This window comes from Perca fluviatilis, chromosome 24 (genome assembly GCF_010015445.1).
Source record: "Perca fluviatilis chromosome 24, GENO_Pfluv_1.0, whole genome shotgun sequence".
NCBI lineage: Eukaryota > Metazoa > Chordata > Actinopteri > Perciformes > Percidae > Perca > Perca fluviatilis.
Genome location: NC_053135.1, coordinates 5,320,068 through 5,337,563, shown reverse-complemented (window position 1 = coordinate 5,337,563; position 17,496 = coordinate 5,320,068). Strand labels below are relative to the sequence as shown.

General features: G+C 38.8%; 1 protein-coding gene across 1 annotated transcript; it reads right to left on the bottom strand.

Moving 5' to 3' along the window:
- Window positions 1-2,282: 2,282 nt before the first annotated feature.
- txndc16 (thioredoxin domain containing 16) lies at window positions 2,283-17,446 on the bottom strand. The gene is made up of 19 exons (XM_039793812.1): window positions 16,915-17,446; window positions 16,501-16,681; window positions 16,244-16,326; window positions 16,049-16,122; window positions 15,833-15,907; window positions 14,803-14,924; window positions 14,518-14,608; window positions 13,991-14,150; window positions 13,057-13,226; window positions 11,862-11,932; window positions 11,381-11,527; window positions 11,208-11,267; window positions 10,596-10,791; window positions 9,640-9,770; window positions 8,644-8,728; window positions 8,156-8,297; window positions 6,924-7,111; window positions 6,546-6,736; window positions 2,283-4,601 (listed from the first exon to the last, which is right to left on the bottom strand). The coding sequence occupies exons 2-19, from the start codon at window positions 16,652-16,654 to the stop codon at window positions 4,369-4,371; spliced, it is 2,373 nt and encodes a 790-aa protein (XP_039649746.1). The 5' UTR covers window positions 16,655-16,681; window positions 16,915-17,446; the 3' UTR covers window positions 2,283-4,368.
- Window positions 17,447-17,496: the final 50 nt, after the last annotated feature.

Below are 17,496 nucleotides of genomic sequence, written 5' to 3'. Positions count from 1 at the left end.
AAAAATAGTTTATGTGAAACTGGCCTTTTGCCTAACTACAATAGTCGGCTTGCACTCAGTATAATGTATGGTAATGTACTGTAAGCGTTAGCCAAGGTGGCTAACAACAGTAAACCAAAAACTTAATGTATTGCCTTCCTCATTACTCTTGTCAGTAAAAATCCACTGAGTTATCTTCATTTACTCCTGAAGAACAAACAAATGAGGACATGAAACTGTTTGCAAAGATTAACAGTGAACTAGTCTATATCGACAACGTTTCATTTCCAGGATTGTTCAGGTGCCGCCGGAAATTCTACCGCATGTCCCTCATTTAGGCCGGATGTCCTTCATCTTCCTCGGTCTTTGTGTTGGGATTTTAAACTCGAGTGGATTTCTGAGGACTATGGTTAACTGCTCTCAGATCTCTGCAGGGTAAATCCAGACAGCTAGCTAGACTATCTGTCCAATCGGAGTTTTCTGTTGCACGACTAAAACAACTTTTGAACGTACACATGTTCCACCAAAACAAATTCCGGGGGCTATTTCACCGTTGCTCTGTCCAGCGCTTAGCACCACCCAAGACGATTGCGATTGGTTTAAATTAAATGCTAATAACCCAGAGCACGTTGTTCTCCCATCCCGGAATGGTGTGTGGACTAGCCAGACAATGCGGCAATGCCAGACTAACAGTGAACACACCGCTTGAGGCATCAGGCCTTTAGGAACTGAATATACATGGTCTGCTAACGCTAATGTTATAACTCATGTGTAACACCGGGCTGGGTTGTTGGTCTACAATCTGGTTACATACTTTATCCACAGGATCATTTCCGTACTGATGGATTATGCTGACTCAGGTTTTTCCGGGATGCAGCAAATGCAATTATTTTGTACGTCAGTCTGTTTGTGTGTGACCCTCGAACCAAAAGGCATACACAGGATCACAAACATACTGTAGATAAACATGTCCCTCAGCATGTTTAGACTGTGATTCAGATAAACTATTTACACAAAAATGGTAAACAGGTAAATATAACAGATGTATGTTTATAATGGCAAGAATTAATCTATGAGAAGATGAAAACACCTGCATCTGTAGCTCAAACCCACCTGTTTAGACTTGCCTTTATGCAATTCTTATTTCCTTATTACACACACACACACACACACACACACACACACACACACACACACACCTTGGAATTAACCACAACTAGGCCTCCAAGGAAAATAGAGACCTTAAATTGCCATTACATAAATGATAAAAGAACTTTCTGTTCTGAACACTGAGCTCATCAACAAAGGATTCATTTCTTAAAAAAATAAAAAAAATATTCAGTACTCTAAAACCCACTACTTGTTTCTGTGTAGCTCTTCTTAGCTTGTCCTGCCATTTGCAGCCATAAGCAGATCCTGATAAAAGGCCTGTGCAGGTTTAAGTTGCCATCATTAATCAAACTGTCTGCAGCTCCATAGATTATTGCCAGTTATTTCGCTAACTGGACAGCCACACTAATATCTCATGTGTTATGATTCTCTTCTCAGCTCTGATGGCAGGAGTCAGTTGACCAGAAATCACTGCCAACTACCAGAGAGCTGACAGTTTAAAGTGTAACAGCATATATACATCTGACTTTCTCTGCCACACATTACACAGCTGACACACAAGTTGAGATCAGATAAGCTCTTTAAGCCCAGAACTCTGACAAAATATTATTTTAGTTGAAAATGTTTCTTCCAGACAGGATAAGTGAGGCACCTCAGGATTTAATCGTGTTCTAATCACTGGTGCCATTGGAAAAAACCCAAACAGATTCTGCATGGTGAAAGCCATCTGTTGCTTTGCCTTGGCTTTTAATAGTGTTATTCTGCCTGGCTCACTAAACACTGACTTCATGAAGGACAACTCCACTCCAAGACAGGAATAATTCGCTATTTAAGGATGCCTTGTGCAATTTATTTCTGATCAAATGGTTTTATTAAAAAATAAATGAAAAGAAAAAAAAATTATATATAATTTCACACCAAATGGAATTTTAAAAAGTACTATGTTGACCAGTAATCATTTTATATCTGTTCTATATCCCAGCTGCAGTTAAATTCAGTATGGATGGCAGTGGCCACCATAAATCCCAGGGGCCGGATGGGGCCCAGAAATTCTTTTAGAGGGGCCAGTTAAATTAACTCTGAAACTACCTGCTCAATTAAGAAAATAAGATTTGAATGTCATTGAATTGGGGTGTCAGACAATAAACAGATTCAAGTTGACATCAAAAAGAAACAATGCACATATAGATACATGACTTGCACATGTATTGTATTAGCATAAACAAATATACCACAAATCAGATACAGATCAGTAGCTTACTTGATACTAAAATGTTTATCTTTGCATCAAAAACGTATCAATGCATGTATAAAACACATGACATACACATAAAAATGAGCCTGAAGGCAGACAGTATTCAACTTAAGTTATTAACTCGCCACTACTCAATACACAGCACAGCTTAAAAACAAAATGTAGCAAAAGTATGAACTGGTTCAAGCAACTCAAAGACCAAACAGAAGCTCAATTCAGTACAGAATGTAACCTCCGTAATATTAACATGTAGCTACACACAGCAATGAGTTCAGGAAAGAGATCAGCTAGGTTAGCAAGGCTAGCAAAGACAGACAACACAGAGACGTAGAGTATCTGACTCACGTTATTTGGCGTCCAAGTCAATTCTCCTTTCTTTCATTTAAATTAAGTATCCATATTGACAGTACTCCTCACCTCCATGGCTGCTAGCTAGCTAACTAACTTGTTTTACAAAACCGCAGTTAGCTGATATCTTTCTCAACCTAGTTTTATACAGTATGTTCGCATTAACCGTTATAATAACTTAACATTACCGAACTCTAACTTTCACACTTGTTTCATTGGAATTCTACTAAATTAACAGGTTTGTTCTGAGGCCACACCGTGACGGGGTTCACACTTGACTTCAGTTTCGCAGTCACAGTGCCATGATAGTAACCGCGCATCTCGTTGAATCCTTTGTTTTTTAATTAACTTCACCTGGCCTCTTCTCGGTAGACTAATGTGCAATGTGCAAAGGCCGCAATGTCGTCTTTTAACCACACAGACTGGCTAACATGCACCAACCGTTGCAATAAAGTGGGTCGCTGTTTCGCACGTTTGATAAAGTATTTAAGTGACAGAATTTAATACATTTTGTTTTACATAAATACATCAATTTGAGGATTACTGTGTTCAAGTGAGAACACTTCAGAAGACGTCCCGATGCCGTTGTCTAGCTAAACGTGTATACCTTAAACCTCAAAATATGAGATTGATGAATTGAATGTCATTATAGCTTGTGTTTAATGTTCTCTTTTATTGTATGTATGATAAACCAAGCCCCCACAGCATCAAAACACCATCTAAACTGCCAGTCCATGGATCATATGCTCAGTCCATCGGCTTGCAAAGATAAAGCCAGTAATTGGACAAAAGATAAAGACTGAGGCTGAAGATTCACATGGGTTCAAAAGAAAATCTGCCCTAAACCACAAGAGCCCTTAGGATCCTACAAGTACATTGTTTAGGAAGGATGTTCCCTTTTAACTGAGACTAGTTGATTCAAACAACTTCCTGAAACCACATCTGAAACCACCATAATAATTAAAACAAACTAATTCCAAGCAACCTATTCCACCTCCTTCGTCATTTGGGGACAGGAGGTGGAATGATGGGAAAAATAACCCAGGACATAAATATCCTTCACCTAAAGTCACTGCAATATCCATACAGTGGTAACAGTTAAATGACAACATTGGAAACATGCCTTTGTTGATTAAAAAAACAGCATAATTTGTTTGTAACCTTTCAAATAAACTATTTTAAGAAACCACAACCAGCCTGGTGCTGAACCACCTCCCTCAGGTTCCAAACTTGCTGTGGTTTGCTTTACCAGCTGAGCTAAACTGAAGAAAAAAGACACAGATAGTGTCACATAGTTTTTTTTGTTTTTTTTTAAATGAGTTCAAATGAGTTAATCATGTCATCAGTTCACCAGGAATCTATCACAAAACCACAGCAGGAAGAAACAGATTAAACTTAACTTTCCCGTAAACACCCCCGAGGAAACGCCTACAGAAAGGTGTTAACTCATATTACAACTGCCTTTTACTCCAAAGTTCACAGTGTCTTTTATTAATCCGTTGCATTGTGGGTCTTTTTGATACATCTTTTCCAATCTGGCAATAAAATCCAAAGGGAAATAATGAATCTCGTATGATAAATACAGCATGATAATATTAGTAAAAAGAATAAAAATGAAGAAGAAATAAAAATGTTTAACCAACGGCTTAGTATCATTTTTCTCCCATCCTGTTGTGTTACAGTTCAGAGTGAGGGTTGTTGTTAGGAGTGGGAGAGCTGGAGGAGGAATCTGTCGCTTCTTCTAACACATCTTCTTCCATGTTCACCTCTTTCTCGTCCACCACCTCCTCCTCCTCCTCTTCCTCTTCAGGAGTTTGCTGCTGGGCGGAGTTGGGTTCCTGCATGTCCATGATTTTCAGGAAGTCGTAGAATTTGACAGCAGGAGGCCAGCTATCCTCACCCAACAACCCTACAGAGACACACCAAGACAAAGAGCTAGCATTACAATGTGCAATTTGAAACAGGATTTAAGATGATACTGGCCTTTAATCTAATGCAACAAAAAAAAGCACTTTGGGCCTTCATAGTTTTGGGTTTATAATGTTTAACTGCAATAAAACATGTTGCACCTGAAGTTAAATTTATAATCATGAAAAAATAACTCTGAAGTCAACATTTACAAAGTAATCAAGATAATAGTTTTCTATGACTATTAAGATATTGAATGCCAGAAAATAAGAGAACGTGACAGATTTATTCTAGGAGTCAGCCTTTGAAAAACTCATATTAGGCAATTGACAAGTCCAATAGTCTAACGCTTTTTTGAAAACTTGAAAGCCATTAGGTACAAACTCTAATTTTGAAAAAAGAAGAGTTTTAGAAACTGCCTTTGAAGGTAACAAAGTCCCAGGATGTGGAAACTTAAAGCCGGTCTGCGGTTTCTCCGCGACGAATGTATGGAATGTGCTGCATGACAATATTTCGGTATAGATAGACGGAGACAAGTCTTATTTTGACCCTCACCTGCACAAACGACAGAGTTCAAAAGGTCAACGGTTAATTGCTCCGGACAGTTGAGGTTTAAAGCCTGATCACCTTCATTTAAAAAAGGGCCTTTAATGTCCATTACACATGTAGCTGCTCAACTCAAAGCCTCCTACACATACCTTTCACATGCCTCAGGCAGTAGAGCCACAAGCTGGAGCTGTTTTGAAAACAGGTTAGTCTGCCTTTAACCTCTTTCGAGCATATGGCTTTCTATGTGTGCCTCAGTAAAGGAGATATACTGTAAGAAAGAGGGTAGACATAGAGCTTTACATTTCCATAGGAGGGTAACTGTCACATCTTTTTTATCATTTCTTTTCCCATGTGAAGTCATTCCCATCTTCCTGTGGAAACTTTTAACAGACACACTGCTCCATATTGTTATGGAATTCTATTTTACAGTATCTCATTGGACACACAACCTGCCTCACTTTCTTTTCTGTCAGCTAAAAGAGAATGAAATCAAATTCACAAAGTCAAAGTCATTCATTCAAAGTCGTCACAATTATTTGATGGCATTCCCTTATTGTATTCTTCTGAAAAATACTAGGTTTTAATGGGCTATAATCAGCCTCTTCTAATGAGCTGACTGAGGTCATCGTGGAGGAAACTGGAAAGTCATCACTGCAGGTAGTCACCTAATCTATCCAAGTTAAGTAGGCAATCACAGCAGATAAGAGCTTCATTGCTGCGGTTTAAAAAGTAATTATTGCTACTCCTGCTGCTTGAGAGATGACGACCACTTCATTGCAAAGAGACCTACTGTAAATCCAAACTACCAAGTGGCCTGCCATGTCTGCTTTTGATGTTGCTCGCTGTGTAAATTGTGGGGAGAAATTCTAAATTGTTCACAATGCAGACAGAATACAGACAGCCAGAGTGCATAAAATACCAGGTGTAAATGTGAGAGTGTAATTGGATTATTCATTGCAGATGAAAACACATCCAGATGTAGACTGCATTTCAACAACAGGCGCTAAAAGGGCCTTGCTGCTAAAGAAAACAAACTGAATTATAGTCATTTTGCGTATCCCACCGTGGGCCAAGTAGCAAGTGAATACTTATTAATGTGGATCCAGTAACTTTTTGAAAGGATTTATGAAAAAAAGCAACATTAGGTCTTTTTTCTTTTGCACTTACTTAAATGAAAAAAATCTGGTAAAGACATCCCATGATTTCCACTGTGTATTGGCATACAGATCTGGAGCCAGATGCAGGTTCAAATATTTCTAAAAATGTTCTATTATTATACAACAAATAGGGTTTAAACACCCTGTGCTGTTCTATCATATTATATACTTTCATATATACTGCAGCTTAGTATTTCCTTAACTTAACTCTTTGCTGTCCAGCACTTCCTTCGACTTACCTGCTGCTGACTCAGTCCCATCCTCGATTCTCTGCAGCCACTGCAGGACAGAGGGGGCCCCTATGGGCATGTTGGGGGGGTACTGGTAGATTTCACCACCAGAGGGCAAATGTGTGAGGACCAAAGCAGGGAGGGGGGGCATATAGCCCAGGTATGACCCCAGGACAGACATACCGGCTGGAGTACGGCCACTGGAATACAGACCAACAAAATACATATATAATTCTAAAATAATAAATATATAGAGTATAGAATATAGCCATAAAGAATATAAGAAACAAATCACGATAAGAGGTGTTTTGTCTGTGTACATGATGAATGGCTGGAGCCATGTAGTAGGGTCCTTTTGATGAATGACTGAAGGACTGATGTACGTACAGATGGATCCAGCAGGCCAGGTATGGCTCCATCCTCCGCCCTCCCAACTCTACCACTCCTCTCATCTCCTCCACCAGCGCCTGGTTCTGCCGTCGCCCAAATTCGTCCTCTTCCTCTCCCACAAAGAGGAGCAGGAGGGCTTTGCCCAGGGAGAGGAAGGACGGCAGGTTTTCCACCGTCAGCTCAGGCTGGAGATGAAACAGAGATTCAAAAGTTAGGAGGTGTTCAAATGTACACATTTTCCAGTGATTTCCTCTCCAAGATAGATGTAGACGTAGAAGTAAGCACTTCAGAAGCCGACGGTTCAACAACACCCAAAATAAAATCAAGATTTAGAGATTTGGCAATAGCTTATACAAAATCGGCACAAAGACCAGTTCCTGCTAAATATCTGAGATTTACACATCAGTGATTTTTGCCTTTTATTGCAGCTGCCACACTAAACTAGTGCGATATCAAACCGGCTTATGAGTGTCAGCACAAAGTATGTTAGAGGCAGAAATTATTTTACTGATTACATCCATCTTCATACAGTCCCTAAGCGACTTATCTTCTTTAGAAATTCTGCTTTGAACTGGATAGACTTGCTAGACCTTGACCAGACCTTCCAGTCTTGATAAAAATGAGAACAAAAGCGGCACCTAAAAGCATATTTGTTTTATTGTTTAGACCTTTCATCCAAAGTGCCCTATTGTTCAATGAAAATAGTTTCCCCAGTAGGACTTAGACCTCCAACCACAGCTATTACGATTTCCCTTCAAAGCACCAGAAACTAATCTGCAGCCAAATTCATCTGTGCAAAACAGCATAATAAACACATGAAGGGCGAGCTAAGCTCGTCTCGCCGAGCAACATCTGCATCGAAGATAGCAGTTTCCACACGACTGCATCATGAGCGAATGTAAGCTCAGATGTGACGCATTACTCTGCCCTTGGATGTATTGAACACACCACGTTCAGACCCTGTGGATCCACATATGGAGTTTGTTATCTGTGACATACCGTGAACGATTCAATCTTGGCTTTCAAAGAAATCCAAGAAGTCGTCATTTATTTACGGCTATTTCATTTCATGAGATGTAAATGAAGATAGGCTCACAATCTGGGTTGGCGAGACATTGGGATTTCATTTTGGTTTAGTTTGAACTGTTAACCAGACAATTGTAAAGTATCTGTTTAGTATTTCCCAATGCAATACACAGAAAGACAATTGAGCACATGTTTTGATTCACCAGTGGATGCAGCAGAGCAGTGTTAATGTGCGAGAGCAGCTCTTCAGCAGAGCTGGACACAGGCAGCGCGGAAGGATGAGTGTGTGTCCTCCAAGATGGAAACACCAACACTGCAGGAAGGTCCACAGAGTGCTCTGCTGCCCTGCACAGCAAACACACAACTTAAATACATATTTAAACAGTTGCAGGTCAAACATTTAGCACATTTGTAAGACTATTTATTAATGCAAGGGTATTTTACACTTTACAAAATGTAATCACGCGTTGACGAAGTGTCATTTCAAAACCTGACTGAATTTGAATTATCTTTGATCAGCTGCTAAGGCTTCCGGAGAATTCCCCTTTAAAAAGAGACCTCTCCTCTTCATCCTTTGGTTACAATTTGTTTTCGTCAAATCCAAACAAAAGCACTTCAAGTAAATTACAACTTCGAAATGCCAGGGACAACCTTGGAACTGGAAATGAAAGACTGAAATTAGAGTGGTTACCATTTCTCTGCAAGCCCATCTGTCAGCAGTCCAGTCAGCACCTCTCCTCTCAATGACTTTGCTGCTTCAGTAAACAGTGGTGCACCTGCAAGACAGAGCAACATCACCATAATACATCATTACATGACAAGGCTCATTGATAACATTGGTTATATTCCATATTTTTCTTATTGTCAACATGAAAAGAACAAAACTAACAATTAATGCATTCTGTTAACAAGTATGCAGTGTGTCAAAGCCTGATATATCTTCGAGCTCTGTGCCATGCAGTTCCACAAAGTGACATGATCCTTCATTACCAGAAATACTAAATACCTTTTTGACTGCATCACACATTCAGCATCCAGCTGCCAGAAATACTCACTAAGACCGAGCTCAGACTGACTGTAAGACCGTCGACACAGTGGGGTGCCAATGCAGAAGGAAACAAAAAAAGTTGAATCTGACTTCTTTTGCCCAAACAACAACAAGCCGACCTCCAGTAAGGCACCACGGTCGCCAATCAGATACGTGCAAGCACACATTCTTGGTAGACGACTTCATAACACAAACCCCTGAATTTCCACTGTTTACCTTGCAATCCTAAATAGTTGCCACGGTGGTTAGTTTTATAAACTGTTATGCAGTGTTTTGGGGTCTGAGAAGCCTGTGATCTCACATATCGCTTATTCAAACTGGACTTCCTGGACGCTGTTTCATGTCTCACTGGTACCTGAGACAATGTCCCCACAAACACAACCACAGGGGTGTTTTCTGGCCTGAACTCCCGTTGACACTCCAAATGAAAAATATACAACACCACCAGCCTTAAACTTAACTTTGTTTAACCCTAACCCTGAGGCACAGTTTCTGTACCCTTTAAAAAGTGAATAAAGTCCTGATTTTTATTTCAGCTATTCAGGCATCCCATATTAGAAAATGTCAAAAGGTCATCATTAGCCAAAAATGCGCACTGATTCATGCGTCACAACAGCACATACAATTACAGCATCCTACCTCTGTGTGTTTCAAACAGTCCCAGCAATCTGTCAGGCGTATAACCTGCTAGCACAGGGTGAGGCACTTCCTGAAGGAATGATGTCACTTCCTCTTGGGTAGACAGCAGCACAGGAGAAGCTGGGTGGCTCCTGGTTAAAGACACACACACACACACACACACACACACACACACACACACACACACACACACACACACACACACACACACACACACACACACACACACACACACACACACACACACACACACACACACACACACACACACTAAATAATATAACAATGTCCTGGTCCAGGTTAAAGGCTATATATGTATATAATATAGCTATTCAAAGAGAATGACTACAACATTTCTCTTTTCTTTCTCTTCAGTCAAGAGACTTGATGACATACAAGCATGGAAGTCTCTGGGGGATTATAGGACAAAACATCTCCTGAATTATAGAAAACATGACAGGCCATTAACATAAGCAACAATTTCCTACAATCTGAAAATTTGTTTGTAAAAGCTCCCCAACATTGATATATATCCTCCTGCTGTTTCATGTGGCCAAACGTATATCCGGGTGTGCTTCTTGTTATTTTCTTTGCATCATTCTGATACAATCATGTAATTTTCTTTTTTGTAAAACACTACCACTTGATGCCCTTGGTGCAGCTGACATGATGTCCAAGAAAAACTACAGGAAGTGAGATGAATTAACAAAGAAATGTATCTTTTTAGATAAAACAGATGTTGACAATGTTTTCTTCTGGGGACATAATTTGAAGTTGGAAAAAAGGTAATAACTTGCAATATACTGCAGAATATCGCAATATATTTAAAATCGCAATAATATCGTATCATGGTGCCTCGGGTAATTTCCACTCCTAGTCTAGGTACGATAATATATCATGATGTAATTCATCTCCTGATTTCAAAATAATTTCAAAGACAAATTCAGAAAACTCACAGCATGATGAAGCGATGCAGCGCCTCAGTACCCAGCATGCCTCTGTAGTGCTGGGCCGACTCCTGGGGGCGGAGCAACAAGACACTGGGGAAGGCCGTGATTGGCCGGAACGGGATCGGGAGGGAGCTGCCCGGCTGAGCAGCACACAGGTCGGTCCACTCTCCACAGTCGACCGCACTCATCTGGACCCCGGAATCTGGAGAGATTCATTCATCAGGGAAAGTCATTTTAAAACTCTACTACAACCTCCAAAAGATCCCAAATTATGGGAACTGTAGTTCCAAAACTTAAGAGTGTGATTATACCCCAACTTGAAATAATACAAAGAAAAATATAAAGAGTTACAAAATCCATTAGTATTAAAGTTTCTGTGTTGCACTATCAATATATGTTTGACATTACTAAGGCTGACACTCTCCTCTATTCATTCATATACAGATGTTTGCCCTGTTGTTGAAAATCTGTCGCCATATAGAGAGAAAAGTCAGCAATTTAAAATTGAGCCCGGGGGGGAGCAGTTGTCTCAGTTTTGTCTGAGGGGGCCCACAGTGTCAGACTTTAAACACCCCTGCCATTAGGACTCTGTTCATGCTGCCGTGCCCTCTTGCTTACCTGTAAGACCCTCTGCAACGTCAAGGAAGGAGCTGAGAAACGCCATTGAAGCAGCATCCCCTAGAGGTGAAAGCAGAAACTGCAATTTCTTCCATCCACACGTATTTCTACTTTGAAATTCACATTCACTTGCTTCCCCTCCTTGACAGGACAGTAAGGAGAGTGTGGCTTACATTTGAGGTAGAAGAGCGCCACTGTCAGGCTGCTTTGAGCTACTGCGGTGTGGAAGTTGTCAGAGGTTAGTTGGGTAATTGAGTCCATGTCCGGCAAGTCGCCTCGGTTTTCGTAGACAGACGCCGCAATTTCATCGTCCAAATGGCCTGGAGGCAGACACAGAAACACATAAACACGCAGAAACACTCTCATTTCTCCCTCCTCCCCACTCCTTCACCACTGTTTAACTTATCGCTCTTATTCAGTCTTCTACCCTCAGGTCAGAGACACAGGCCACTCTCATTCAGGACTAAGAGAGCCATGTTGAGTTTCGGGGCTACATCCGTCCAACCCATGAATAGCTGATTAATGTATCAACTTAATCATTTATTTATGTATACATTTTTTAACATTCTTTTAATGCTTTTTATGTTATTTATCTTCATTCTTCATGTTCTTAAATTGAACCGTTGCCTCTCCATAATTTACTATAATACTTACCAAAATGGGATACTTTCCTCCATTCCAAATTCCTCCCGATCTCCATTCCTCTTCCTTTGCTTTCCTTGAGCCTCCAATCCCATTCATCATTATCTTTTCCTTCCATACCACTATATTTCACTATTTACCTACTGTACCATTTCTACCTGTATTATTCCTTCCTCCGTCTCATAAAAAAAATAAACATAAAAAAAAAAATTTAACACTCCTACAATAACAAAAAAAAACAAAAAATAAAAAATAAAAATTATAAAAAAAAAATAAAATAAAAAAAACAACAAATAATCAAAAAAAAAAAATGATGTCTAATTCTAACTATATCTCTATACAACACACACACACACAAAAAAAAAAAAAAAAAAAAAAAAAATAAAAAAAAAAAAAAATATAAAAAAAAAAAAAAAAAAAAAAAAAAAAAATAAAAAAAAAAAAAAAAAAATATATATATATATATATATATATATATATATATATATATGTATATATATATATATATATATATATATATATATATATCTATGTAAAAATATATAATAAATATAAAAAAAAAAAAAAAAAATAATTGTATGTGTGTGTGTATGTATGTATATGTTATATGTGTGTGTGTGTGTATGTATATATATGTATATATGTGTGCTGTGTGTGTATGTATGTATGTGTGTGTGTGTGTGTGTGTGTGTGTGTGTATGTATATATATATATACACATACATATATATACACACACACATATACATATAACACACACACATATACATATATACACACAATAATAATAAAAAAAAACACATATATACATATATATACACACACACATATACATATATATATATATATATACACATACACACACATACATATACATATATATACACACACACACAAATATACATATATATATATATAACACACACATATACATATATAAACACACACACATATATATATATATACACACATATACACAAAATATATATATACATATAATATATATATACATACATATACACTATGTCGCACACACATACACAACACAATAAAAAAAATACACACAAACACAAACACACACAAAAAAACACAAACAAAAAAAAAAAAAAACAAAAAAAAAAAAAAAAAAAAAAAAAAAAAAACAAAAAAAAAAAAAAAAAAATAAAAATATATATATATATATATATATATATATATGAGCCTCTTACCTGTGTACAAGCAGCAGCAGGGCAAGGCCACGGAGCCTCCAGGCCAGAGTGGTGGCCGTGTCCAGGTCCAGGTGCGCGGTTGTGGGACGAGAGAACAGGAAGACTTGGGGGGTCTGCTGGTAGGGGAACTGAGGGGGCTGGACCGAGGAGGGGTCATTGTAAACCTCAGACTGGGAGTGGAGAGACACATACAATCATTTAAAGTACAATGATTTAAAGTGTGCAACGTCCAAGTATAGGCAGAGCTGAAATGATTTGTTCGATTAATTGACTAACAGAAAGAAAAAAAATTGTATAAGCAAATTGCCAAACATTGACTGGCTCCGGTTTTGACATATGTTTTCCTTTTTCATAGTATACCGAGATAGAGAACTTTTGTTGTTTTTCCAGGCACAGATATGACACAGTCTGCCCCAAACACATTAGGGCTGTATTTAGGGTCTGTAGTTAACAATTATTAAATAAAATACTCACATAATTTCCTAAAGCTCAACATAATGTCATCTAACTGCTTGTTTTGTCCACCCAAAATATATCCAGCTCACTACCAATCAGACAAAAGCAGCTAATTAAAAGCTGGAACTAGGGAATACTTGGCTTTATCCGGTGGCCTGGTTATCTAGGGGTTAATGTTACGACCATGAACCACTGAATGCCCAACCAGGGACCTACAGTATGTTGCATGTTGTTCCCCATCTCTCTCTCTCTCTCCCTCATTTCCTGACTGACTAATCCAGTGATTCCCAACCATGGGGTCGGGACCCCTTAAAGGGGCCAATTCTTTTTAACTGGTCATAAAAAGTAGACATATGCAACCAGGGCATCAAAAGTAGACAACGCTTTGTTTTAAGGGATCACAATGCGAAATATAGACTAATTGTTTAGGCTCTAGACATAACACTAAATATAAAAAGTACAGAGTATTCTTACTTACCACCAGTGGAGCCTCCATGAGCTGCAGAAAGGAGTGGAGGCTCAAGGTGGACAGGGGTTTCCTCATAAGGGTCAAAGGACACGTCATCGGGATCACAAACCCACTGTGAACTCTACAGTGGAGGAACCACACTCGAGACGAGTGAGACAACTCATTAACACTGAAAAACAGATGGAGAAGGAGACATACAGTAAATACTTTTTCTAGTAAAAATCACTTCTCAGCTTTCAGGGGTTTGATGACACATTTAGATTTTTTTCGGACTGCCTCAACATCACCACATGAAATTAATAAAACAGATGTTTTGAGACAAATGTACTAAGGCAGGACAACTTTTCCCTAGAATGTTCCTGTGGAGTTGGCAACGCAGAGTTTGACATGGCACGTGTCTGACAAAAACCCAACTCACTTCATCTTGATGACTCTACAGAAGGGATCGAACCATTCTTTCAAAAGATATTTCTGCATTCGATGTTTTTTGATGATGGTCTTCAGAGAAAAGAAAGGAAAAAGACAAAAGAACCTACCCTAAGTGCTTCAAAACTGGGCCTCCAGTTATAAGGATGAACTGGTATTTGGATCCGTACACATACGCTGTCTCCATCATCGATCTGTGCTCTAAAGTAACAATCAGCAGAAACAATACAATTCATTTGATTAGTCATTAAAGTAAATCAATCAGACAATCTTTGTCTCCATTAGGAGACACCACCTTACAAATTACGATCCATGAGTCAATTAATCAGCAGCCAGATCATCTCCATCACTGACATTTTGCCTCTGTGTATCCATCCACTCCTCCTTTTTCATACCTTGTGTTCCCAGACTGCGGACGTAACCCAGCACGATATCCTTCTTCCCTCTGGCTGCCTTCTCCATGGCCAGCAGGTCAGTGTCTGTGTGAACGTACTTGACCTCGTCACGCAGAATGGCACTTGAAGAGGAAGACCGAGACACAAAATCTCCATTTTCATCTAACTTACAGTACATCTTAAAAGGGCAAATCTGGTGATATTCTGTATGTGTATTATGAACAGATCAGAACCAAAAATGTGTTAGTCCGTCTCTCTATACTTTTGACTTCTCTACCCTGTCTGTGGCTCTCAGATCTAAGCTCACTGGTTCCTACAGACGTTAATCCTTTAAAACAGCTAACAAATATATAACTTCATTTGTTAAAGTTAAAGTTCCTTCAAAAGCTGGTCACGGTAGGGCTTTTTTTAGCAAACACTACTCAAACAGGAGTGCATTTGTAAGCAGCTATTTTCTCCTAAATCAATACTAAATTTCAGTCATCAAGCAAAAACCAGCTTCTCCAATGTTTGTCTTTGTTTTACATCATTGTATATTAAATATATTTGGGTTTTGCACGGATGGTCAGACAAAACAAGGTACTTGAAGATATCACCTTGGGCTTTGAGAACTTTTTATGAGTATTGTTTTTTGCATTTTGTAGATTAAATCTGTTAATTTGATTATGGTCATGGTATAGGTCATTAGTTGCAGCCCTAGCAACTTCCTTATTGAACATTTATTGTACTGAAGGCTGAAAGGTTCTGAAATGTAGCACATAACCACAAAATCTGGAAACATTGACCTGTTGGAATCTGCATGAGATGACATATAAAACACTACAATGTGTAATATTAAATAGACACTATGACAAATCACATGAACAATTGCAGTAAACAATATAAATCAATCAATTGCTACTGTATATATTTTCTAGCTTCAGAAGTAATGTTATACTGTTAAACCATATTAATACACAACAAGGACTGAAAGTTAAAGCCGCCTCACACAACTGGGTTGCATTATAACTGAGGAGTGCTGCTTACTTACAACAGGACTTCAGAGACTATGGAGTTGACGTCAAACACAGTGTCCAAATCAAAACCCAAGAACTCTTTACCACCCCTGGCAGAAAGACATGGGCAGAGTTAGAGAAAGATTAAAGAAAATGCCAATACAATGCATCTAATACATGTATGTCACCTGAGTCTATTGTGACAAATACACTCAACAGCTCCCACTACTGCTGTACTCCACACATCCCACCTGAACAGAAACGCTGTGTGCAGCACCCGTTCTTCTGTGCAGTATGCGTGAACCAGTTCTTTATTGCAGTTGACCTAAACAGAAAGGACAAAAAGATACTGAACTGTCCAAATCTTGAAGTTAATAGAAACTTTGAGCTTTAATGTTAACTTCTATGACAGATGGAGCACACGTAGCACCAAGGACTACAGTTACCTTGCCAACCAGTACTCCATAATCCTGCAGAGCATCAGCAGACTTCTCCAACTCCACCAAGAAGAGAGAGATGGTTGGAGAGACTGGAGACAGAGAAATACTGTTAACCTTGATTAATGGGTTAAAAGGCCTTAAATACCACATGGATTTAGCTGGGAACTGTTGCGTTGCATATTGACAAGTCCCTGGACCTTTGCTGTATTTAAAAACTACTTAAAATGGCAATACAAATGTGGAAAAGATTGTGTGAGGCATACCTTTATGCTCAAAATAAATAAACATCATCTTCCCCGAATGCAATTTCTCATAGAAGTCTGCAGCTGTGTATTCCATCAGGTCTGATGTGTTCGCTTTCTCTGTGCATCCTCCTGACTTCATCCACAGCAGGAAAACAGCAATACACATCCACATCTTGGAGACCAGGCTCTTTTGTGCTTTCTGTGGGGTGGGAGGGGGAATGCAGAATTGGTATTAGCTTCGATGAATAAACAGAAAATAACTATACTGTCTGTGTATAACTGTCAAAGACATGTAGACAGTGATGATGGAAATGATCCCAAACAAACCAATGAAGGGTAACAATATGAACACTCACTATTAATTCACATGACCTGCATTATGTAATAGTGTTGAAATGAGCAAGCTGTAAGAGAAAGATGCAAGCTCGTTACCTGAGAAAGTCGAGGAGGGGTTAATGTTCAACTTTTGTCTTTCCAAGTGGCAAAAACGTTACAAACCGCAGTTAAAACCGGGGTGAAAGGAGATAAAGACATTATGACGCTAATTATAAGCAGCAGCTTATCCTACGAGTGTTAATCCCGAAGAAAGTCAAAAAATGGCGCTTTCTGCTTTAGTTAGGAATGTTAATGCTAACGTTGGCTGGTTCATTAGCTAGGCTTGTTAGCTGCCTACTGTTGGATGGTTGTCCATGGCTTTATTTGGCTAGCTAGCTAACGTAAACCGCTACGAATTTAAAAGCTACATCTCGGCATATGTCAGTGGAAGATGTAAATTAACGTTAAACCACTGAAAAAGGAAGGTTATTTTTCACCAAGCTTCACAATACAATTTGAAAAATGTGTCTTGAGAGAATGACGCTCTTTTCGCAAAACAGTGTCAAGCTAGTGGAGTTAAAACAGTACTTCCTGTTATTGTTTTAAAATAAAATACTTGTTAAGACGTTTTGAGTAGTGCATACCACTTTCATAATAAACACGGGAAATATACTGTAAGAATGTGTAGCTAGCTGATGA

Excerpts from the sequence above, each read along its gene's own strand:
- txndc16 (XM_039793812.1), bottom strand. The coding sequence starts at position 16,654 with ATGTGGATGTGTATTGCTGTTTTCCTGCTGTGGATGAAGTCAGGAGGA. Across the intron at positions 13,227-13,990 it reads TCATGGAGGCTCCACTGGTG|TCTGAGGTTTACAATGACCC; the intron begins GTAAGTAAGAAT and ends CTCCACTCCCAG. Across the intron at positions 9,771-10,595 it reads CTGCATCGCTTCATCATGCT|GAGCCACCCAGCTTCTCCTG; the intron begins GTGAGTTTTCTG and ends GTCTTTAACCAG.